General features: G+C 42.1%; 1 protein-coding gene across 7 annotated transcripts in view; it reads right to left on the bottom strand.

Annotated features, from left to right (window-relative positions):
• Positions 1-25,159, bottom strand: part of fgfr3 (fibroblast growth factor receptor 3) — an 81,636-nt gene extending 56,477 nt beyond the window's left edge. For 2 of the 7 annotated variants that reach the window (XM_044166132.1, XM_044166137.1), the window contains exons 1-2: positions 24,678-25,159; positions 19,731-19,956 (exon numbers count right to left, since the gene is read on the bottom strand). In XM_044166132.1, coding sequence (XP_044022067.1) covers positions 19,731-19,878 — 148 coding nt within the window. In that variant the 5' untranslated portion in view covers positions 19,879-19,956; positions 24,678-25,159. The remainder of the gene's footprint in view (positions 1-19,730; positions 19,957-24,677) is intronic. The other 5 variants (XM_044166134.1, XM_044166135.1, XM_044166131.1 and 2 more) reach the window with 3 other exon arrangements.
• Positions 25,160-26,184: the final 1,025 nt, after the last annotated feature.

The raw sequence follows: 26,184 nt of genomic DNA, 5'->3' as shown, positions 1-26,184 counted from the left end.
ATGACCTGCTGAATGTACACACAGATTTACATTAACCAGGTTACTATGGTAAACGCGATGTCTGATTACCTGCGTAACCTGGTTTCACTGAGTAACCTGGTTTCTTGAGTGCCTGTAAACATACTGAAGAATAGGAATTGGGATTTCTTTCAGTATTTCTGATGCTCAAGCCACAGTCGAAGCTCACAAACTCGTCACACAACAGCTTTGCATATTTCCTTTCCAACATCACAAAGCAGTAAATAACAAAGAACACATGGATTGTGTGCTGTTGTTGTCACGTGCACAATTGATTTTGAATGCTTTTTAATCTGTAATCCATCTTATTTGACCAATTTTTTACAGTTCTTCAGTTTTGGTAGAAATAAAAATACAATTATTTGCTTAAAACTCATTATTAAATTCAGGGTTTCAGCAGCAAGTGCGTTTTAACTAGCAGTGGTTTTCTAAAGGATGGTACCACGTTTTTTACCAGTGTTCCATTATCTTTAAATTAGACCTTTTCCATGTAAAAAATGGACAGTTATTTAATGTAAACTCTCTGAAACAACATTTAGACCATCACAGGAACAAGTCTTCATTATAAGCTCAAGCTATTGACAATCTGTCCTCATGAAATTTATTTGAACAGACTCTGCATTAAACAAAAAACAAAAAATAATTTCAAGAGAAATTATATTGCAAAAAAACAACTACTGAACAAACAAACAAAATAAAACAAAAAAGAAAATTAGAATCCATCAAAGGGTTGTTGATGTGGCTGTGGTCAGAGACGAATCTGCAGTGTATTAATTATTACTGGTCTAGCCTTACGGTAAATAGTATGAATATGTATGAAAGTAGTGGAAGACGACTGTGTGCCACTTTGACTGCACTGATGTCAGTGATTAAAAGCACTAATTCATAGGCTTTGTCTTTTAAAATCTTTGGTGTTTACGTTCGTTGTGCTCGGTGAACCTGTTTGATGTTAAAGCACTTCATGAATCAAACTGACCTGAAGTGATTCTGACAAAGCAGATAAATCAGCTGCAGCATTCTGGTGCCGTTCAGCCTCATAACAACATCTAGACATTCCCGCTGTTTTCTCGTCCGGTGCGGCATATGTGAGCTATCGGCTGCCTGGTGTGTGTGTGTGTGTGTGTTTGAAGGGGGTGGGAGCACTCTCGCCGGAACCTGGGGCCAGCTGGAAGCAATGTGTGATATGTACTCTTTGAGTGTGCGTGTGTGTAAATGTGAATGTGTCTGATATGTGTGTGTGCGTATGAATCTGTGATTGTAAACGAGGAAGAGTGTGTGTGTGTGTGTGTGTGTGTGTGTGTGTGTGTGTGTGTGTGTTGTACAGGCTGGACAGTCACTCCATAAATCAAGAGGCCCCTGCCCTTGTGGTCCTTCTTACCCTCTCGGCTCAATATCATAACAAATAGCCCTTCAGAATAATATAAAGTCTCTCTTTGAGATACTGCGGCACACTGTCCGTTAACGTGCCGCTTACAGACTCCATCTTTTCTGTGCGTCTGAAGAGGTTTATTTATCCTCTACAAACTCCTCCAGGGGCCAGCGGGCAGGCTGCGGCCCTAGGGATAAAAAGGCCTCTTTATGTGGGAAGCCTTTCCACGCCTGCCTCTCTCCCTCTCTAACACACACACACACACACACACACACACACACACACACACACACACACACACACACACACACACAGAGGGACTGAGTGAGGGATCCTGAAGGAACAGGAAGGAGTATAGACCAGACCGAGGAGCTGTCGCCATAGCTGCTGTCGTATCAGTTCACAGGACGGAACACGGATGACGTTTAGCTCAGTAAACACACTTAAATCCAGTTTATTCAACTTTTTAGACTAATATATCTTAAAAGGGTGATAACAAGAATTTTACTGCTTTACAACACAGACTGACCATCTGTAGGCAGTTGATAGGGTTACATTAATATCAGTGACACAATGAATACATTTCCAGATTCAAAACTTCTTTTTCTCTTACTTTTGGTAGCAGGAGTTTGATGCTCTTTGCTTTATTAAGTAGGATTTTTAAGTAGGACTTCTCTAAAAGTTGAGTCAATTAAGTTTGGGGGTAAGTGAAGCCACGGTCAAGGAGCAAGTGATGAGCTTTTGGTGCAGATTCAAGATGTTTTAAAAAGGATTTCTTGGCATTGCAAGATTGAACATTTTTAGTATTTTCTAATAAACTCTTGCACTTATTTGAATGAAAAAAATCTGCCAAATGTATCCCATAATTGTTTCTTTTGATGCAGATTGGCATTCAGATGAAGATTAAATGTTGTTGCTTTCTTTTTCTTCAAGAGCAAATCTATCTGTCAGCTTTGTAAACGTGTCTTGAACATATTTTTCACTCATTCTTTTGACACCCAGGCTTGAGTGTAAAAATGAACTCCACATTAAAGTTAAAATGAGACAACTGTGAATCAAGACTTGAGTCTTAAAATGTTGCTTAAAAGATTGTTTTGTGTCTGAGTGTGTGCATGATGTTTCCTGATGTGCATCCCTCTTTAAAATTCAGAGTGAGGAGGATATTTTCTGAATGTCACATCTGTCAGTAAAAAACTAAATTGTGGCATCACCATGCTGGCAGTTTGATGAATTAATTTTCTGCTCTGGAGGAGAGAAATACAGAGTTTCATCTCTGCTGTGCTGAAACACTAAACCTGTGGGTTAAATAATACCAGATATCCTCAGAAAAAACAAAAGTTTTGCCAATTTTATTATCCTTTAAACTTCCTACTGCCTCTCCAGACTGATTTACGGTGCTGTTTCAGAACGAAGTATTCTTGTTCAGCCAGGCTGCTTTGCATAAAGACGCATCCCTGCAGGTTCAAACAGGCCGACAAGAAGAATCATAAACAGTAAACGCTTACAGGACTCTCTTTAGGGGAGCTTAACAGGTACCTTTATTGAGTCTGGTAGAAAAGCACCAACAACCTTTTTAAACTATATCAGTGTTTAAACCGCTTTTGAAAGTGATGGATTCCAGATGGGCCAGGGAGACATTCATCTTTATTAAGCTTCCTTTTTTCCTCCTCCTCACTACGCTGTGCTAATAATACAACAAGGCCATGTTTCCAACATGTGCAGAGCGGGCTGCTCCCAAACCAGTGGCAAACAATTCAGCGACAAATGGCTTTTTTTATTGCAGGTAATTAGTTGTTTGCTTCAACTACTGAAAAAGACTGGACTTTTCTTTTTGAAGAGGGAGAGCAAATACTTTCCACATTTCTGTGATCACTTATGGCCAATTGGTGTGCATGTGTGTGAAGCTGAGATGTGTACAATATGTCTGTACACATGTGGGTAAATTTCATCTGTGTGTTTTTCTGCAGTGAAAACAGCTTATATACAGTAGTGTATATGAATCAAAATGTGTCTCTGTGTAGTATTTCACAGAGAAAAAGACCGATATGCATGTTGACCTTAAAGGATAATTCGTATTATTTTCTCAGTTTTGGCTATGATTGCTATTGGTCATGATAGTATTGTACTATACACACTAAAGTAATTGCTGAGATCTTGAAACACAGTGCGAAAGATCAGATTTAGTTTTAAAATGAGCTAAGTAGCAACATTTCCTAAACAACTGTACTTGGAGGTTAAAAAAAAAAAGTAATAATCCCTCATTGCACAGAAAATTGTGTGAACACGACTATGGCAAGTAAAATAGGAGATAGAAGTTGAACCTGGACATACAATGGACTGTTTGCATAATAATTTTACCATTCCCTTTTGTTGTCATTTTGAAATACAGGTTTACTTAAAACCTGCTTGTGTTTCTTGCCCCATCAGACTTGCTTTTCGCAATGTCTCCACACTCCCAGATTTCAGCAGTTAACCTGGTTAGTACAATCTTATTGGTACCAATAGGAATGATGGGCAAAAAAAAAGACCTTCCTTGTAATAAAAACGATTATCTTTCAAAGAACTTTCTTGAAGAGCTACACACACTCAGACACACAGCCTGGTACAGACAGTGATGTCCTCCACAGCAGCCAACAGATTATTTTACTTCTGCTTAAAAACTGGACTGGCTGCCACCATTTGGCACACTCAACACCCCCCAGACAAGCCAGCATCACATGACCTTCAAACAGGATCTGTGGAGCCCCCCCAACCACCACCAGCAACCATCAAACCCCCCACCATAAAGAGCACATTTCTCTTCCTCCATTTCACAGCTATGCCAATTGTAAATCCTGCTCGTCCTGGAAAAGCTCCCTCTTCTTTTTTACCCCCTCTGCTTTTTTTCTTTTTTCTTTTTGCAATGTGCAGTGAAAACCCCTAATCTCTGTTTAATATGGTTTGGCCGGATGTAAATACCTTCGGACAATGCCCTTAATCTGGGCCAGCCTGACAACCTCACACCGTTGCAGAGAAGCCTGCCAGGAAGAGATGGAGAGAAAAGAGGGATGGCTCGGCGGAGATCAAGGAGGAAAGAGGAGAGAGGGGGAGGGAGGGTTTCCCCAGCTTGTTGCCTCTATTCTTCGCCGAGCTGAGCCGCACTTTATCAAAAGAGCCTCTAAAATGAAGTTAAAGATAGACGTTGCCTCTAAACATCCCGCCCCGGCCTGTGCCAGCCTCACCCTCCCTCCCTGCCTCCTTACCCCCTCCAGTGCCTGGCCCTCTGCTCGGCTGCGCTAACGAGCATCGGAAGCTACTGTACATCCAGAGCATCTTGGCAGCGCCCAATCGTCTCCTTTCATACCCTCATCATCACCCCCACCTGCCCTCCATCCCTCCAGCCTCAGAATAGGGCCTGGGTTTGGTCCATGGTAATTGTCATTCCAAAGACGAACTGGCCTAGTTTCAATTCAACAGACAAGTGTTAGAAGCTCGGCCCACAAAAGCCAGGATGTCTGCGAAGTGTGTGTGGGGCTACTATACGACATAATTACAGTTCCTTTACAAACACGGAGGAACCAATCCTATTACAAGGCGGCTTTTTGGATCTCGGAATTTGGATGTCTAAGCTTCTGGTTTAGGCAGCAAGTTGTCTATATACTTAATTTTCCCTCAACAAAGAAAGCAGAGGTGATATTTTCCGAGTCAGCTGTGCAGTATATTGATTTAAGGTCACTCTGGGAAAGCCACATGATTTCACACAGACTTTGGAGGTAAACCGGATGCTCGCTCAGCACTACTGTAGCCTGAGAACCTTGCTGATTCAGGGAAGTGATCAAAAAAGCAGAAATTGGGGCAAGTGCACAAAAACAAGTCTATTGAAATCCCCAAACTTTGACCACAATGCTGTCTGTTGGTGTTTTCTAATGAATTCCTCTCATTGATATATATATATATATATATATAGTTAACTTCCTGGAAATTCAATTAGGAAACTGTTTATAGATAAAATAACTGGATTGAAATGCCTGTTTTTTGGCTAATCTAGTGATTTAAATACCTGAAAAATCAAGGTACTATCATAAAATAATCCTACTTGTCAATTTGCACCATTGCCGCCAAATACAACCAGAGATATTAAAGGAATTGCTAATATAAATAGTATAACAAAATCGCTGATGGTTGAGAAATCACTATCTAATGGAATAGCCTGTCACATCACCAAACACTAGTTGCACAAATTCATATTTTTAGGGGATATAAAGTATTTAAACCTCAAATGATCTGAATTAATTACAAAGAGCAGAGTGTTTCTAAAAGTTCAAAGCGATGCCTGAATGTGTCTTATCCAAAACCCCAAAGACAAGAAACAGCTGATGGATGCCACACTGACACAGCGTGAGGAGACGCCTGATTGAAATGTTAAACTCTGACCTCCGCTGACCCCGACCCTTGCCCTGACCACTCAGTGTGTACCCCCATCCACACCCACACACACACATTGACACACAACTTTTGATACTCTCCAGCAAGGATGACCTGCCCTCATAAACAATGTCCTGCTCTGGTGGGATAGTGATAGTGTGTGTATGTGTGAGAGGTGACACAAGACATCAGTGACATCAGACACTTCACTTTGAATAAACACTATCAGCACCAGAAACATCTAGCAGCAAGCATGAAGTCCAGTCCTGGAGGTGTTTATGCATCCTCTGTAAAGCCTATGCAGGGCCGTAGCTAACATTGAGGACCTGAGGTCATGTCCGTTGTATTTTTTCTGGGAATTTTGGGGGATTTTAGGGACCTAAAGAGAGTTAACAATTAAAACTTATCTCATGAAAGGTACTTTCAAGCTAATTCCAATACTTTTACACTCAATATATTTAAATGAGACTTCTTTTAGGCCTGCCAATTCAGTTTCAATTCAAGAGTTCAATATTTTCCCACCAGAATTTTAAAATGATTCGATCCTGACAGTGTGGTGTGTGCTGATGTCATAAAAAAAAATAAAGATTATTTAAAATTAAACTTAATTTGGTACATGTGCACTGATTTAAGAAAACCCTTTTAAATCCTGCTAAATTCGTAAATTTCAGAAATACATCAAGAGTTTAAACTTGCAGCATGAATTTGTAAACCTGTTTGATCCGATGAGGGTATGAAGGTGGAAGCTGGGGGGTGTGTCCCTGGGTTGGGATCAGCAGGACATAAAAGCGTTAACTGCTCTGTTTATGATGCTGTTTATTAGTGCGGTGGGACTGCGTGGGTCCGTCTCTCTCAGCCTGGCTGTTACCTCTCTACGTGAAACCTGCTGTTGGGCTCAACTGCCATGTGCTTCTGATCACCAGGAGCACCCACAAACACTTGAGCTGCTTCCTGTCCCGTACCGGCCTGCTACTGAACAACCAACCACCGAACTCTTCATCTATCTTCTCCCGTTTTACTCTTAGTCTCTTGATAATCATTTTTTTCATGAACTTTTAAACTCACTGATGAGGAAAAACCAGGAATGTGTTGAAGAGAAAGCAAAAAATGACAATGTCGACCATAGGATCGACTCCCCTGGGTCTCCGTCTGAACATTGTGAAACTCTTGAACGCAGGACTGGTGTGTTAAGATTGTTTGCTTATGAGAGCAGGACGAGAGCAGGAAAGCCTGTAATCCCATCATCCCTTCCTCCTGCTTCCCTCCAGGACCTGCCTTCACTTACAGCACAAACAGGCCACAGAGAGGAGCCTGTGTTTGGGAGAAAGAACAACTGGAGCGCAGTTGTCCTGAGACATCTATACCAGACATCTATACTAACACAGCCTGAACACTGACCAATAGTCCTGGGTTAATATAAAGTAACTCAAATAAGTTATTTAGCCAAAAGAAAACATCTGCTTTTCAGTGTTTGTTTCATATTCCACTGTTAATGGTAAAAATGTACAAAATACATAATGTATCTCAAGAGACAGTGTTAGCATTGCTAACTAGTTAGCTGTGCCCTGCAGGTACCCAGACAGCCCGACATGTCTATGGTAAACACTTGCCAGTATGCGCTTCACGTCACTGTGGCCTACAGCCCTGCTTTGCCATTCATGAAAGAGTCAATGGAGTTTCCTAAGGAGGACAATGCAACAGTATAGTGCTTCACACATGACAATGTTCAATTGCTTTCCTATTCAGCCAGCGCCAATGTGCCACTGAGCAAAGTGCTCGTACTTGACTCTCGACTGCTCCAGAGAAGCAGTTCATTGGCTGACGGTTTAGGGCTGCCGTTGAATTGGGCAACAGGAATACGAGTAGTTTTGTGTGACACTGAAGCAAGGTGATTCCTAAAAATGAACAATTAACTGACCAATTGTTTAAGCACTATTTCAAAATATAAACTGTTGAGACTAATTTGTGCTTTAAGGGTCAATACATTTGTTATGCAATGTTGTATAAAATGACCATAACTGCACACAGTTTGGGGGGAATCGGTAGTGTTCTTTATCAGTACTCATACTGTATTGTTAACTGGACCATGATGAATAAAAGCTCATAACAAATGAGCAACCAGCACTGCAAAAACACTTCAGCCAACAAAAACTAAAGTCTTGCTGTTGCGTTACTGTTTGCCAGAATTGAGCTTTGTTGTGTATTACTTCTTTAGATGTATCGTTGCTCTCTGTTGTGGAAGTCTGACTTCATAGTTTATGTCAGTTAGAGGCCACTGTATCAGAATGGTGTCAGAAACTACTGAAAGAGGAGTTCAGGTCTACCAGTGTTGCTACAACTTCTCTTTGTCAGCAAGAGGTCGATAAAGGTTAAAAGATGACATCATTTTACGAAGTCTGCGACCGAGTGATGCTTAAAAAGACCACACACTTGAAAGTAGAGCTCTTCCCTGGATAAACAAACATAAAACCCAGGCTATTACACAGTTAAAAATAATCTAATGTTTTCCGATTCTGACTTTGCGGTGATACACAGCAGATAAACTGTAGTACGCTGTGCCAGCGATGAGGAGAAAGTTGCCACATGAGGAAAAAATGCAGCCAATTACCGGATACGCCGCACTCAAAAATAACATTTCATGGGAATTTTGAAAAAATTCTGACTTGGGTTATTCTGAAAAACCAAAACTCGAGTCAGCTCAACTGTCACTGGTCTGTTGTTAGCCAGCACAACACCGAAGTCTTTCTTTCTCTTCTTTCCAGGGAGAAAAAGCCTTCCATTACGCTCCGCAGACGGTTCAAGGGTTTATTATTTTAGCTCTCTTGGCAAAATAACATAAGGGGAGAGACGGGTTGTGGGGGGGAGGACGTGGGACGGATGGAAGGCAAGTTTGGTTTCAGTATTAGATGTGTCAGCTGCCCTGGATGTGGGGGGGCTTTAAACAGAAGCGCATGTGAGGGTGTGAGTAGAGACCCTGGACTGTTTTGAACGAAGCAGCGGCGGAGGAGGTGAGCAAAATGATGGATCAACCAGCTGAGAGAGTGAGAGAGAGAGCGAGACAGAGAGAGCGAGACAGAGAGAGAGAGAGAGAGAAAGAAGATGAAAAAAAGAGGAGGAGGAAAGGGCAAACTTGTATAATGCTTTGGCAATACTGTACCTAATTATGGACAAGCCAATAAAGCTCATTTGAATTTGTCCTGACAGACACAAAGAAGAGGAGGGATGGAGGAGGTGGGGGATGAAGGGGCAGAGTGAGCAGATGTGTGAGTGTGACCACAAGGAAGGAGAGAGAAATAAAGGGAAGAGGAAAGAGAGAAAGAGAGAGAGAGGAAGGAGAGAAGAGGAAGATAGGGGGAGGAAGAAGATGAAAGAGACGCACACACTCACAAGCAAGGAGGGAACACATACCCCTGCACACCCACTGCCTCTCTCCCCCTGTCTCACCCACACACACACACACACACACACACACAACATTGAACACTGTCTGTTGGCTCTCTGTTTCCATTCACAGAAATGTAAATGGGGTGCAGCAGAGCCAGACAGGACAGCTCTGCTTCTGGTTAGTGGTCAGAGAGAGAGAGCCAGAGAAAGAGAGAGAGAGAGAGTGGGATGTGTGGATTAGGTTATATTAAATATTTAATGTTTGCCATGTGATTTTGAAACACTTCAATAGATACAACACAACATATGGATAAATCAAGACATCACAACATATCAATATTAAGATAATGCTGTGAATTATCCAAGTGTTATACCACATGAATATATTATTGCAGGGTGGTATATATTTATAGTTTAGTTAAATTACCTGTAGGTTAGAATGTGAGAGTGAATGGATAGGGTATGTGTGTGAGTGTTTGTGATGGCAAAAGAGAAATGAAGAAAGAGGTTAGGAGAGGTATGAGAGTGAAAAAGAATTGGTAATTAGAGGGAATTTGCTAATATTAATAGCACCCTTCATCCAAAGAATGTAGCTCAGTGCTTCACAATTCGTGGGTATTCAGACTGAAAATTGCATGGGGGGGTTGTTTCAGGTACTGGTGAGACGATGAAATTGGATACATGAAGTCCAGTTTGATTAATAAATCCATGAGTTTGAAAGCTTATCAAATGGCTCAACACTGCAAAGAGGTTTGTAATACTGTAACACAGGATTTTACAACTCTGTAAAGTTATCACAGCGATCATTTCGACTTTTGTCACAACAATCAGTTGCAATCTATCGAGTAACTTTTGGGTCTTGATTATGCAATCAAAAGCCAAACGGCGGCTGGCTTAACTGGGTTTTCACAAACGACACTTGACCGCAGTCAAAAAGCTAGAGACCCGTCTTTCGTAGGTCCCACACACGAGATTTCACTTCAGCATTTTGGATTTGCAAAACTTTTGGATTTGCTAACAAAACTTTTGGATGACATTTTCAATCACAAATTTGTGACTGTGGATAGTTTTGCTCTCAAACACATTTTTTAACTGCATAATAAACACCAAAGTAACTCCATAGAAATCAGCCACCAGCGCCTTGCCAGATGATGTTGCATTGCATTGTGGCAAAAGTTTAGCCAGGTGCAACTTTTTTGCCATTGGCCCTGTGTTTGGAGCCCTCTGTGTTGACACCCCATCTGCATCAAGTCTCTGTGGTCTCATTTAAATAAATTCGGCTGTGTTTTTTCATGTGGTGTGGTCTGTCTAAACAGAATAACAGTTGAGCAAATACAAGTAACATCAGTAATAGGAGTAAAATATCAAATAGAAGCACAAAGAAACAGAAACAAGTAGAAGACTATTTGTGTGTGCGTGTGCATATGTGTGTGTGGCTGAAAAGCCATTTGGGGTGTAGAGAGGGAGTCAAGGGGCTGAGTGATGGGTGGTACAGATCAAGCCTGGATTGTGTCTCTCTCCCTTTGTGTGTGTGTGTGTGTGTTGGACTCCTTACAGCTCAGCACACAACCTGCCATTTGTTTGCCTCAGCCAGCAACAAAATACACTCTTCCAACGGGGTTGGCTCAAAGCAGGGACACACACACAGTCTCACACACATACATGCAAACATGTTTATACATGCATGGGGACAGTGTATATTGGCTCAATTTCGAAATTGTCATGCATCACAACTATTTAGTCAAAATTATGCAATTACACCAGCGGTGGCCATAAATCCAGGTGTCAGAGACAGAGAGAGAGAGAGAGAGAGAGAGAGAGAGAGAGAGTGAAATAATGGGAAAGAGTGAGAGAGAGAAAGTGAACGGATGAAACGAGACACTTTCAATAAAACACGATCAGCCAGTCACTTCACAGAATAAAAATATTTAGTCAGATTTGACTGCAGCTCTAGCTGACTAACCCCCAGCCCCCCTCCCTGTGCGCCCTCCAAAAACAGTCCGCCTGATACAAAACAACAAGCCTCTTTGTTCTCCTCCATGTCTGCCTTATCTATTAAGTATCTCAACAATTTCCTTAAGGGGAGCTTTGTAATTAAAAACGCGCTGTATGTCAACGCCGCTGTCAGCCAGCGGGATAAGAACCGTCCTGAACCGCAGCCAGAAGTAGAGCAGAGGACATGTACAGGTGTGTGTGTGTGTAGCATAGAGTGTGTGTAGTGCTGCAAAGACATCATAAGGTTGAAACAAGCAGCACAGACAGCCATCAAAGGGTTGAGAAACTGATGGAGATTTGAAAGCATGCCAAAAAAGAGAGAGAAAATTAGCAGATTTCTAGGAAGATTTAAGGATTAGAATGTGTTTGTGTATGTGTCACATAATGTATGTGTGTGTGTGTGTGTGAAAGGGAGCAAAAGTAAAAAGAAAGAGACATAAAGGACTAAAAAAAATAAAACCCCACTGTGGAAAAGGTGGCAGGGGTTAGACGTGAGCAGAACACGCAGACAGGTCTGTATTTTCATCCATAATTCATCGAGTGACATGCAGAGAGGGTTTCAAAGGGCATTAATGAGGTGTATTAATACATACATAACTGTGGCCTGCAGACAAGGTTTGTACAGGGGCTGCTGGCAGCCAGTGACCTACTGATCTACAGCTGTCTGCTAATTTTTTATTTTTTTGACAGTGAAGTGAAGGCTCGCCTAGGTGTACATTTAACCCAAACATTTGGGTTTCAAAATACGGGAGTTACCGGGGGGGCTGGAGAGGGTGGAGGAATGCTGTCCTGCCCTGACAGTTAACTTAGCTGGCCCGGCTGCCTGCCTAGAGAGCAGCTGTGCACAAGCCCCTGGGATCGGGGTGTGGCGTGGTTGCGGTAAAACTTGTAAAATTGTATGTAGTGTGTGGATTGTGTGTAGATGTGTTTCATAGGCGATCTAGCAATTTGGGTGACGTCAAACAAACATCCAAAACTTGGATCCGTGTATTCATAATAAAGTTTGAGGGCCATGCAAAGTACAGGAATTTCCTGGGAGAAACAACAAAACGGGACGGCGCCGGGAGATGGCCTTAAAATACTGGAGAAACCCGGGAAAAACGGGTGTATGGATAACAGTGACAGTGAATATCTAAATCAGGTTATTTAGATATTCAATCAAAATATAAAGCCTGAGAGCTGAGTAAGGTTTGATATTTTTCAATACTAGTACAAATATGAAATGGGTTGCAGTACCAGCACCGAAAGGTTTCTCAATGCCTGACTATGCCTCAATGAGCTGCTACAATCTGCTACAATCGATATATTTATACTAACAATGGATTAAACAACTACTTTTATGTGAAAGGGGTCGCATGTGTGACCTAACAGATAATAATCAGCATGTTTCATCTCATTGTTTTGGTTTAACGCCGCGCAACTTTACTGTTTGGGTTCACTCTAACCGCTCTCATCTCATGTTGTTTCCAGCAGCAGACAGCTCTTTTTAGCAAAAAAGCTTTGATAAATCCACTGTATGCTACTTGCCCAGCACCAAACAGTAGACAGACAAAGTTAGTGACTAGCTAACAAACATTACAGAGCATTTAGCTCTAAAGAGCCAGATATTTCCCTCAGGAGTTGGTGGAGAGCAAAACCGAGCTAAAAGGAGAGTTAATATTTGACTTAAATTTAATTCATCAGGTGGCTAGAGAAACGACACAAATGAATGATAACGTTGCTCCTTATCTGCTGGACGTGTAAATCTTACAACCTTAAAAGGTGATAACATGTCAGTGTTGTGTTTACGGCTTGTTTCCACTGCCCCAAAGGGCCAAAAAATCAGTTAATGCAAGTTTAAGAAATATAAGAGGTTTTTGACAAAACCCTTTTTTGCATTTAACAAACAATGGCAATGTTCTCAAATGTTACATTTTGTCTAAACAAAAGCAGTCATGCAAGTTCTTTGACTAAATAAAATAATTGCAAATTAAAAGAAGTATAAGTAAGTAAACAAAATTACAAATCTGATCTGAAATTCAATACCAGCTCACAGTACTTAGGTAGGTTGCAATATTCAGTACTACAAACACTGAATTTTAGTCAGTACCAAAAAAGTATTATGGTTCAATACCAAACCCAGGTCCTGAAATATGAGGCACATTTTGCTTCACAATTTAGTCTGATTTAAGCTGACCATTTTCACATCAGTCTGTGATCTGATATGAAAACCTTTACTAACATTTTGCTTAGCAACAGGCTTTTCCACTTGTGCTCAACTGTGTGTTATCCTTGGAAAAATACTGCATCTAGACAGTTATACTCTGCAAGTGCTTAATGAAAATCTCCCTAATACATAATGTGCTTAGAAAGATAAGCACAAACTAGAGCATGTTCAAATTTTAATAAAAATACAGAATTGACAGTATTATTATTGTTAAGAACACGATCATTGTGTGAATTTACCTTCTACAGGTTAATATATAAATAAATGTTTATAGGTGACAATGTTTTTCTGTAAATCCTGTGGAATTGGCTTAGAGGAGTCCAGGAGAAGTGTCCCACTATGATCTCTTGGTAAATGGGACTCTGAGTTGTGTTCAATGTTTAATTCCAATCCAACTAAGTGTCTAAAGTGACTGCTGGATTAAGTGCCTGATGGACTGAGGATAGAACAGTCATTGTTCAACAAATCGTCATTCTCCAAAGCTTACAGTATTTGGCCTGCACGCTTCTCACACTTGCCAAAAGATTTCTTGATAATGTTGCCAGGGAAATGAACATTCATGCAGAGACTCAGAAAGCAAAAGTGTTGCTGCAGAAGAAGAGAAACCGCTTGGAGTAACTTTACGCTTAAGTTGTGATGAACGGTCCAATTTTCAGGGAGTCATGTAAAGCCCACACATGGAGCACTACTCATTTACATAATAGGATGATTAAAGGGTAGTGATGTTGAGTGCCCCACAGAAAATTACACTACCATCATACTCGAGAAAATAACCTTTCTATAAATGCACACTGGAGAGGCAGAGCTGCAGTATCTCTTCAGGAGTAAAAACACACTGAACATCAGGAGAGCAAAAGCCAGTCAACAGAAGTGTGTCCAGGTGGAAAAGTGCCCACTGGTTAGTTGTAAACAATATTACCGTTCATTCACTTCTGACATAAAATTTGCCAAGGCTGGATTCCTTAAAGAGCATAGCAGTGATTCCAACACTGTCTTGTCATACCTAACTTTTAGAAAATAATTACAAGAAAGTTGTCAACCAGACTACTGACCTGCTTAAAATCTGCGGTATTTTCAGTACTATGGAAGAAAGTTGAGTTGGAACAGACAGCGATTAGTCGTAGTTCTCAACTAAAACAAAATTTGATGGAGATATACTGAACTAATCCTTAGTTTAGGACTAGGCTTGATCCTTGTGCAGGAAACTGGCTTTCTATGATGGTTGTCATACAAACTTAGCAGAGTTTCAACTGACATGGTTGGGCAGTGGCATTTAGTTGGCCGTGGGGGCACTTGGGATATCTGGGTGGACCAGCGGGCTGTTTGCACAGACTAGAGGGGCATGTGGCTGACTATAAGGTACTTGGGTGAACTGGACAGACACTTACGTCGACTAGAAGGCCACTTGGACAGACCACAGGGTCACTGGCGCAGACTAGAGAGGCAATTGGCTGACCAGAAGTGCACTTGGGTGGACTAGAGGGAAATGTGGCCTGACAAGAGAGGCACTTGGTTGACCAGAAGGGTTCGTGGACTTACCAAAGGAGCAGGTAAGCAGACCAGAAGAGCACTCTGGTAGACTAGAGACACTCTTGGGCTGACGAGAAGGGTAATTTGGGGTGACAAGAAAGGCATTTGAGCAGACAAGATGGGAGCTTGGTGACAAGAAGAGCCCGAGTGGGACTTGGGCTGACGAAAACAAACCATGAAACAGCTTCAGACACATCCTGGTTAAATATAGGTTTAAAAAAGGCTACCTTAAGATGAATCCAAAGTACTTCCATTAGTAGGAACGAGCTGAAGAACAGTTGAGCCCACAGCTGGCTGCAAACACAGAATGTTTTCACTGAAGTTCTGCACTGAAGCTGCTGGCTGAACACATTATATGCTGGACTACACACACACACACACACACACACACACACACACACACACACACACACATTTTAACACTTCAGGACAACAGTGCCACTATCAAAGACTTACAGAGCACATGAGAGGTTTTCAAAAGACAAGTGTGTGTGTGTGTGTGTGTGTGTGTGTGTGTGTGTGTGTGCGTGTTGTGGAGAAAGAGAGGAGAGTGGTATGGAAGAAAAATAAAATATAGCAGAAAAACGAAACAAGGAGAGAGAGAGAATGACAGAGAGAGTGGAGTGACATTGTATGTTTGTGTTTTGTGTGTGTGTGTGTGAATTGTAGAGCCTGAGCGTAAATCTGTGGATGCAATGGTTTTAACGAGCCCCCTAATGACCCAAACAACCCCTGCTGACATTTACAGTCCTTGCCAGGGGGGGGACAGGGGGTCAGAGACCTCACACACCCCCACAAACAGAGACACACACCCACACACACACGCTGTCATTTTCTGTCTCTAAAAATGACACATATTTGCTTTCTTCTCTGGTTGAAGGGTATACTGACCACATACACCCACGCTCTCTCTCTCTCACACACTCACACACACACACGCTATACTTTAATTTTTATGTTTCTCTCTTTTCATCTTCTTTTACAGCCTCCCTTTCATAATCCGCCTCTGCTCATACAGACATAACATTCACTTAACTGCAGACTCCACGCAGGCCTGCTGTCACACACACACACACACACACACACACAAAGATGCAATGGCAAAGCTGAATGTGTTGAGTTTATATGTCTGCCGTTTCACAAAAAACATCAGAGCAGAGGAACCACATATTTCATCTGAGCTCCACAGGGGCACTGGGGGGGGGGTTCGTGCAGTAAATACAGAGGAGAGAAGAACACACACACACACACACACACACACACACACACACACACACACACACAGCCTCTGCTCTTTGTCATCAGTCTCTCACGTTGGTCAACTTGGCCTCTTAAACACTTTTTTCCCCACAACATTTTTAAATGCCACCAGCCTTTGGAGAAATAAACAACGGTACGCTCTGAAACAACATTATGCTGGACTTAATGGAAACAAGGAATTACACCTCTCTCTCACACACACACACACACAGACCACAGTGTCTCCTTATGTCACACATACATAAATACAGACCAGGGGATTTTTTTAGATTTATTCCAATGAGCACTTTAGTAGTATGATTATATGGCATTCTGGGAGATAAACCCTCTATATGAACCTTAATTTGTTTTTGTTATTGTTGTATGTTAATAATGTTAATATATACCATTACTTAAACAGCTTATCAAGCATACTGTGTTATTTTCTGATCAACGAAAGCTGTTTTTCTTCGATTGAAAGCTATCCCCCCCCCCAAAAAAAAACATACCTACAGGGTGGTCACGTTCATGCAATAATCTATGACATCTCAACAAAAACAAGTAAACAATTTTAAAATATTAATAAGGCTGTCCAAACTGCAGCACAATTACTTTTAATTTATTTTTTACAGGCGTGCTGTAAACTTTCAAGTGCATTTTTGTCCTTAGCACCTGCTTTCTGACCCTGACACAGACACACACATTAATCCGCATCCCCCCACACACACACACACACACACACACACACACACACACACACACACACGCAAACAGAGCATTACACACAGAAAACACAAACCTAAGTGACAACTTTGCCCAGCGCTGTTGCGGCTGAGGGGAAATTGTGCCATCTGCCAGTAAACGACAGTCATTTTATCCCTACTGCTCGTCCATCTGTGGACGTGGGGAACTCCACTGGAGGCCAGGGGGCCTCAACTTGTAGAGGAACATGTAATCCTTCAAGTGACCTGAGAATATTAAAATCCTGAAAACTGAGGGAATAAAAGTTTTTATTAATTTCAAATTTTCTCTTCATTTTGAACATTTTTAATGGAGTAGTTTTGCATTGTGGTATACTTCTCCCAATTTCCTGAATATTTTCACTCAAAAGTGCAACAGGAGATGTGTTTATAGAGAAGAGAAGCTTCTCGTGGAATTTAACCTCTGATCTTTGCACTCTCTCTGTAAAACCATCTACTTTCTCTATTCAGCAAAGTGGGGAATACCAAGGAAACACCTTTCAGATGCAGGTTTTCCAGACTGTTTCTGTATCTGTGGTCATGAAGGAACCTCTATCACATCAAAGGTGGATGACACTGACTGAAAAGGCCAATACATTAGTCTAACCAAATGAGATTTTCAGCATCATACTGAGCAAAAAAACTTTCCATTTCCCCAGGAAACATCTTTGATGGCTGCACATGTTGCATGTTAACACCTGACCGCCATCCACTTCACATCAAATTAATCGTCACACCCCAACATGACAAACATTAACAACTTGAAACAGTATCCTTTTCAGAACTATGTTCTCCGGCTGAATTTGGCCGTGTCTGCATACCATGCAGGTACACGGAGATTACAGCCTAAACACCCGCCACCCAGAGGGGTTTAAAAAAACATACTCTGCTTTTTGGATGATGCCAAGCATGATAGGCTGTGATGGCTCCCAGCAGGGAAGGCAATCAGGCGGACGGAATAACAACACCTCTATTGTAACATTGGGGTTTTACATGAGAGAGGGCAGGGGGGCAGAAAGAGGAGAGAAGAGGGATCTTTTGGTTATGAAGAGTGGAATTCACACACAGGTAGAAGGCTGTCAGATCATTCTGACGCAGAGCTGTTTTTACATCTTTTGTGGATAGTCCATGTCCACCTGAAGTCAGAATGCAAGTCTTTCAAGTCTCTGAATGCTTAGGATTGCATGACATTTGAACATTTTCCTTCCAATGCTGTGTTAATCATGCTTTTTTGCATAGTTGAGACCAAATCCTTTCAATGCACAGGCCTAAAACTGAAAAATACATGGTCTACTTTTTATTATTCCAGGTGTTTTTCAGGTCAAAACTTGAGACTAGAATGTTTTTGCTTTCAAGTCTCAAGTCAAGTCTTTAGAGAGTTAAGTCTAATCTCGAGTCTACATCTCCGGTCTGACCTCAGTTATTCGGCAGATAGCCCTGGTATACACTACACACACATGCACAAGTAAAAACAAAACTGTATGCCCATGTTCTTGCATGCATACACACACACCCACCCACACACACACACACACACACACACGCACCCACACACACATGGTATCTTGGCTTGCATAAGACGCTGGGTCCTCTCCAGAAAGTGCCCGGCACCTCGTCTTACTTAATGCACTGTAGCGTGTAAAGTGTGTCAAAGACTCATTTTAAATAACTCTCACAAAAAAAGAAAAAGGGAGGGGGGAGAAAAAAAAACAACACTTGGCTAACGCCTCAGAAAAAGATTACTCTGCTGTGTTCGTTTTTTTTGCGCAAAATGGAGAGATTAAAGCAAACAGTCAACGTTTACTTTGGATTGATCTTTGGGTATTTCTCTGCCTCCAGAACAAAGAGGGAAAATCGTGCTAAGCTCAGCGAACCAAGAAGAGTCCAATTAAAAACTCCTCGTAAAATAAAAAGACTCCACCACATTCGTATAAACAATAAATGTTCCTTTTGAAATGCCCCTATTTGAAGTGATGAACACAGAAAACTGAACATGGTTCTAAGCAGATGTCATATTAGCATGGAAAATGAAGCAAGGAACAACTGAGGAAGGGAAGGGAATGTGTATGAGCAGCTAAACATTGTCTTTCTTGTTTTTTGGACAAGCACCCTTTCAGGCTTCTTTTATCCTGGTTTACGACTGAGTGTAAAGCCAACTTGAGGAGAATTTTTCTGAGCTGTGTTTTGTTGTTGTGCTGCAAGAAAAGTGTCGCTTTAAGTTTTCTTTTCTCTCCTCACATGTGCAAAGACACATGCTCTGTCTGATGAACAGTCCAAAACCAGAAGATATTCAATTCACAGTCATATAAAACAGAGAAAATCAGCAAATCCTCCCATTTCTGAAGCTGGAACCAGTCAATATTTGGCATTTTTGCCAGCTAAATGACAAAAGAATCAATTAATCAACTAATAATTTCACCACTAACAATAACCAATTAGAACATGTGCCCAATGACACGTTGTTCATGTTTCTTCATGTGTTTAATTCTTATGGACTTTGAAGAAAAACATCATTGTAGTATAACAGACATGATGACTTCATAAACACTTTGTACTCAGATTTTGGCTGTGATGGTGACAGAAAAGGTATGAGACACAGGTAGTCTTCCCTCTAAGGTAGCTGATTCCTACTCTTGACAAACTATCAAGCAGTACCGCCTTGATTGTATTTCATGTACTAAGCCTTTTTTTTGTCTTGAAAATTGTCAAATTGTTTCAAAATGTTGCAAGAGTTTCCTGCTGTCTGTGAACTGATCATTGGATTTCCTTGAAGACAATTACTGGTGTTTCAGCAGTAGTATCTGCAGTATGTACAAATATGCTCGGGTTTGACATTGCATCCTACCTGTGGGCTGAGCGGTGGGCATCCTGGCCGGAGCGACGCAGAGAGGCAGGAGGAAGGAAAGCCAGAGTGAGCACCACAGAGTCGTCATTCCTCTGGACGACGAGGTGAAACGCAGAGCAGCAAGGCCCGACTCAGACTCAGACAACATCCTCCGTTTGCATGCTGTCCAGCAGAAGCGCGGCCTCCAATGCCGCAAGAAGCTATCCAACGACTCCCCGCTACTGACCTGAAAAACAACAACAAACATGAGGAAAATCAATCAGAGTTGAATAGTAGAGAGATGTCTGGATGTTCATCGTGAGAATCAGGCCCAGATTTGACTAAGCCAGAACATTCAATCAGGCAAAAAATCTCTGAAATACGAAAAATAAGACTGCAAATTGAACACAGTACAAAGAAGCGCCTTGGGGTCTGCACACACGCTGCCATATTTTGACCTGACATTCCACACAGATTTCAAGGATTAGGGTGGAAATCCCTCTTCGCAGTTTTTCTCAGAAACTTTCTCAGAGCACCTGATCGTTAAGATGGGTGGATAGGAGCTCTGATATTTGAACAGCTTAAGAAACCTTTTGTAGCATACCCCCAGCCTAGAATACAAGTTCATTAACCAATCAATTGACTTTGCTGCAACAGGATTAGTTGAGGAGACACATTATTTCAGATGTAAACAGCTTGCCATTCCTTCCACAGGACTCTTTTCTGCTTGAGAAACTCTTCTGCATGGTTTAGCAACCGATTGACACGGATTCACTAATCTTCCTGCAGGATGAGGAATGCCGAAGTCTACAGTATCAGTTGCCCAACGTGCCCAGTGGCTCGCAGGAGGAGGAGGAGGGAGCGGGACGGCTACTTCAAGCGACATCGGAGTGCTGTGCCCTCTGTTTGCCTAAGCAGGGAGAAGCTGGAGAGCACCAAGGTTCGCGGAGAAAGCTCTGAGAGTGGTGCCCAGAAAAGTAAAGCACAAACCCCCCCACAAGCACACACACACACACACACACACACACACACACACAGATACACACACACACACACACACACACACACAACGACTGTTAGTTTAAACTTTAGAGGCTCTGTCCAGCTTCAGAATAGCCTTGGCTGTGAGACGTCCACCCCGACAAAAACACACGCACAGGTTTGGCCAACACACATGCTAACATTTCAGAGTGGGCTTTGCTTGCACACACAGAGGTGTATTGTACACACACACAGTCCAGAGAAAGGTTGTGTTGTCTTAAGTCTTAACAGTACTGTTTTTCTTTCTCTCAGAGGACCTGTGACCCACTCCTTGCTCAGCACAAGCTGAAGCCCGGGCCGGCTCTGCGAGGCTCTGTTTGCACATTATCACTCTTCAACACAGAAAACACCAACTGGGGAAAATCACAAGACACACATGAATAGATAAAGCCGCACGAACACACACACACAGAGTCCTAATCTAAACAGTGCCACTGCACCTTTCATGCTTCAACATACTGCAGCCTTTTATGTTCTCTATAGGCACTTCGGTGAGCTCTTCTTCTCCTCTCTCAGCCCATCCTCACCTTCTTACAACACAAGACGCCTACATGCTGCTGCGGTTTGTTTATACAGCATGATAGGGCCTTCGCTGTCCAGCCGTGGAGGTAGCTGATTGCAGTCCTCTCCGATTTGAAACTTGTTTTCTCTGGCAGGCACAGACACAGATACATACACATGAAACAACCTCAGCTTTTTACAGGCACTTCACTTTGAGAGCTGACAAAGCTTCGGATTGGTTCGTGTCAACGTGCAGATCTGTTTAGACAAGTGGCATGACATGTGCCATGTGAGCAGAAACAGGAAAACAATACAGGCTTTTAGCATGACTAATTTGGTGATAGTTAAGACTATCTCATGAACAAAGTGAATCCTTGAATTTGAGGAGCAGCCAAGTGTTGCAACATGATTGATAGCGTGAAACTGAAACAAATTAAATCCTGTGTAAGAGCAACAGGTAATACATGCCCTTCCTTGACAAAATGGTAACCTTTTATCATCTATTTTTTTTATATTATAATATTGAGTGATGAACTTTTTACTTAAGACCTTTTTACACCAAAGTGGACATGTTGAACATTGGAAATGAACTCTTCACGGCCAACTAAAAACACTTTGATTTTACAACCTCAAAAAAGAAGGTGGTATGGATCCCAAAGACCCAGTGAGGAGTTCAAAGTCTCTTAAGTGTTTTCATGCTAATATTTTCTTTAAGCATGAAAGGGAAACACAGCCACTGCGGTGAATAATACATGAACATTAATCATGCAGAACTATCTTCACACTGTAATAGCTCAGAGGCAGAAAAATGCTTTAACCGGGGTTCAAATCCCTGTCATCCCTCTCCCCTTGGTGAGGATCAATGCGAGGCGATCACATGCTAGTCACACCTCTCCGGAGTGTCAGTAATCTTTAATAATTAAGCCGGAAAATCAACAGCCGGGGCTGGATCGACTTTGTCATTTTGGGAAAAGGGGATTAAAGGTTTTTGGAAGAGCACAAGTGCAAACAGCCGGGCAGAGGGCAGATGGGTAATGGAGAGAAAGACGGACACTCAAGTGGGTAATCTTCCATATCAGTGCCTCTTTCTTCTTCTACTTCTTATTTAAAATTCCTTCCATTTATTCCTGTCTCTCTGCTCCTCACCTTGTCTCCCTTTATCTTGTCCCCTCACTACTCCTCCCTGCCTTTATCACATCACCATCCTCTTTTCAAAGCACACTCAACACACCCTCAGGTGAGAAGAGATATTGATCAGCTGAGATGCAGAGAGAGCTCTGCATTTTAAAGCTGTCAAAGGTGAAGTGTAACTCCAGGTGTAAAGTGCTGCAGGCAGTCATGTGTCCTACACTGCATGTGTAAAAGACTACAATACCTGTCCACACATTTGTCCTCTGCATGAAATATATAGATATATATGTAAGAAATACTATAAGAAACCACAGTATATAAACAAAAAATAGGTTGACCAAGTGCTTAGGACATCGATAACTCTTTGAGACTATATTGTGAACATTACAGCAGATACCATGGGAAATTAAAATGTCATAAAACCTAATAAGGTCAATATAAACTCTGTTTTAACTGCCTCAAATACATTGCAAGACCTTATAGGGATATTATAGTGAAGCTATAGGGAAATACCATTAAGTGCTATAGTGCCACTGTAAACTTTCTTTGAATGGCAGGATGAGTTCCAAAAGAAAAATAGGACTCGGGTTTAAAAGGTTAAGATATAAAATACTAAGAATTGAGTTCATAATTGAGTATCAGAGACATATTCTAAGAGACAGAATTCCTACAGAGATACAATAGGATGTAAATCTGCTAACAGGGCCAGATAAGGTCACTGCTGCAACACATAAGGTTTTTATTATTGGAATATGACAGTGAATTAATGTTAGTGCATGAAAAGGATCAGATTTTCTTCTCAAATTAGACAAGTTGGAGCCAATTAATGCACCATTCTCCTCTTTAGAAAAGAGTAGAAGAAAAAAGGCAAACAAAACTCCACGCAGAGAGATGGTCTCGGGCCAATTTCGGTAATGAAAAGAGGCAATCAGAGGCTCATTTGGAACCGAAATGTGTCTGTGGCTTGCCTCTGATTGAAAACGCTGCAAACTGGCTTATTATTTCTCGGGTCAATAGATACAATTAATTTGCAGCATTAGCCCAACTATTATCATGCACACGCTTGTTTTATGGCTCCTAAATTTAATAGGCTAATGCAATACAAGTCCCAAATCTCACTTCAGCCCCCTTCTCGTACGATTCTATAATCCGGTAATTTTCTCCGGTGATGACTTGACATGGTGGGAGTCAAAGCTGATCTGAGTGGCCAAAATCACCATCTGAATCCCATTGAAGCGCATGTGTTTGAAGAGGGGATGACTGATCTGCTGCTGAGGGGAGAGAACCGCACAGTTCGTTCATTCAAAGGGAGGGGGGGAAAAAAATCTGCTTTCTGGAGAAACTTCAGAGATGATCAGAGGCATTAGGGAGTGCAGCTCTGTGAAAGAGGCTGATGTGTAATTCATACTTCTGCTCCTAACTAGAGAAGACGTCACTGTTGCAGTGAGGCGAAAAGGCGTGTTCATCCTAACGAGCATAGGTTGGCGATGAAAGTCAATATCTTACTTTTTGACAGTGAAATTATACATGGAAACGTTTGATTGATGATAAATGGAAACCAAACTCAGATCAGACGTACCTACTGGGCATCCTCAATCCATCCTGATGGACAGATAAACGTGCGTAATTTCGTAATTCATACACCTGCTTTTCCTTAAAATTCTGCCACTGTGTTTCACATATTTCCCTCATTCCAGGATTTTTTCTGGAAACCAAAGTCTCAATATTTTCAAACTGGACAGAATGAGGCGGGTCACTGCGTTGAGAATGACATATGATTTTGAGAAGCATCTTTAAGCAAGTTGATTTCAATTAAAAACAAGGGAATGGGCTCAACCAATTGCCAGTTCAAAGGGAAAAACCGTCACTTTCAGCCACGCGGCGTGCGTAATTTCAGTAACCTGCGCCACACATAGTGCAGTCATCATTAAAAACATAAGAAACAGAAAACTACGCGCGCTTCTCCGGACCACGGTGTATATACAAATACGCACAGAAAGCGTCCTTACTCCGCTGACACCGGCCGAGACGCGCCAATTACGCACAGACCGGGGACGGACGAGCCGTTCCTCGTGCGGCACCTCTGCGATGGCACGGCCGTGGGGCTGGTCCTGCAGCTCCACGCTTCACACACACTGTACACACTCTTTACTAGTGACGCTGAGAGTGACTGGAGAGCTCAACCTGTCCGACTCACATGTACAAGGAAGTGAAGCTATTTCTCGCATGCCTCAGAGGCATGTTGTATTATAATAACAATAATGAAAATAATAATAATAATGATCGATTACTTACTCAAAGTATCCCGTTTTGACAGCAAATCTCAGCCTTTCAGATGTCACCAAGCATTCAGAAGAAGAAAAACAGCCGTTATTCTCCTGTAAACTTCATAAAAATCCACAAAACTACTTTAAAATCCGTAAGTCCTCGCGCTTCGGGGAGCAGTTTGGCGACAGTGGGGAAAAAAAGTCAGAAATCCCCCTCACGACTTGACAGCGAGAGTCGTCGGCTCGGGCACCGCCGCTGCGAAAGCCAACTTCTCCACTAAATCCTGTTTTCCACTGCGCGCTGCTGTCCAAAGTGTCCAAACCTCCAGAATGCGTTCATCCTGTCGTGCACGGGGCGGTGTGGAGGATGCGGACAGGACGAAGTGAACGCGGCTCTTCGCTCCTCTCCGGCGCGGATGCCAGTCGGTGTGTTTCGTTGCCTCGGATTAACCAACTCGGACTGGTGGCTCTCCTCCGCTGGCTGCCGGTGAAGTAGGAGCTGCACGGTGCTGCAGTCAAGAGAGATCGGCTAGGAGACAGGAGGAGTTCCCGTTTGCACCTTCAAAATAAAATCTTAGACGGTGACGCAGTGCTTTTCTGAACGCTTAATCAAGTGCTAATTATATACTATTTGAAGTGGAATATGCAGTAAACAAAATACGGTTTTCCACAAATTTCATTTTCAACTTAAAACGATGCCTGATATCTTGTAAAATCTTGTTTTTAAATGATATTGAATGGAAGAAACCCAAAACACCTGATCTTTAAATCATGTCTTTAATTTTTAATGATACATATATTTTATTTAGCATAATTCACCTTTGCATAATTTGCGTCCTTGTTTTTTGTAAGCTACAAGTAATTAATGTGGATCACAATTAAGCCATCAAATGGATCACATTCTGCCACGCAGCACACAAAATACTTTTATTTTGAAGGCTGAGCCGTCACATGCGTTTCATTGTGTGCGTGTGTTGTCTCTGCTCTCCTCTCCTCTCCTCTCCAGTCCCACCGCGGTCCGGGATGCCTCCTGGCCGCCTCTGCTTTTGCCGGGCTGCCGGTACAAGCAGCGGCAGCGGGGGGAGGGAGATCAGATTTCGTTGCGCCACCCCTCCGGGACCGCTGGAGGCAGGAAGTGACAAGCGCCTCCCAAATCTCTTCTAACTTTGTTCAGAAAAACTCAATCAAGCGAGGCGTTATTGCAGAGTCCAGAGCTGCTGTATGAGCCTAAAAATGATTTCTGAATGCTTTACAGTCAGTGGTGGCCAATGCGGGGTTTGGAAACCACAAGGGGACGTGGAGGGGGCTCTAGGTGGTCTTTGGGAAAAAGAGAAATACATTTGCTGTTATTGCACTCTGTGGAATTGAATGTCTAGAGATAGTTACTGTGACAAGATAATTCACGTCTTTTTGGTTATCTCCAGCAGTGCCATTAGAGGATCTATTCTGAAAGAATCAGGGGGCCCAGAGCTGCACAGGGGCCCTGGAACGTGTCAGGAATTAGAGATCATTTTTGTGTGTGTGTCAGAGCTGTT

The sequence above is a fragment of the Siniperca chuatsi genome, linkage group LG15 (assembly GCF_020085105.1).
Source record: "Siniperca chuatsi isolate FFG_IHB_CAS linkage group LG15, ASM2008510v1, whole genome shotgun sequence".
NCBI lineage: Eukaryota > Metazoa > Chordata > Actinopteri > Centrarchiformes > Sinipercidae > Siniperca > Siniperca chuatsi.
The sequence above is the reverse complement of the archived record's forward strand: the minus strand, read 5'-3'. Positions and strand labels throughout refer to the sequence as shown.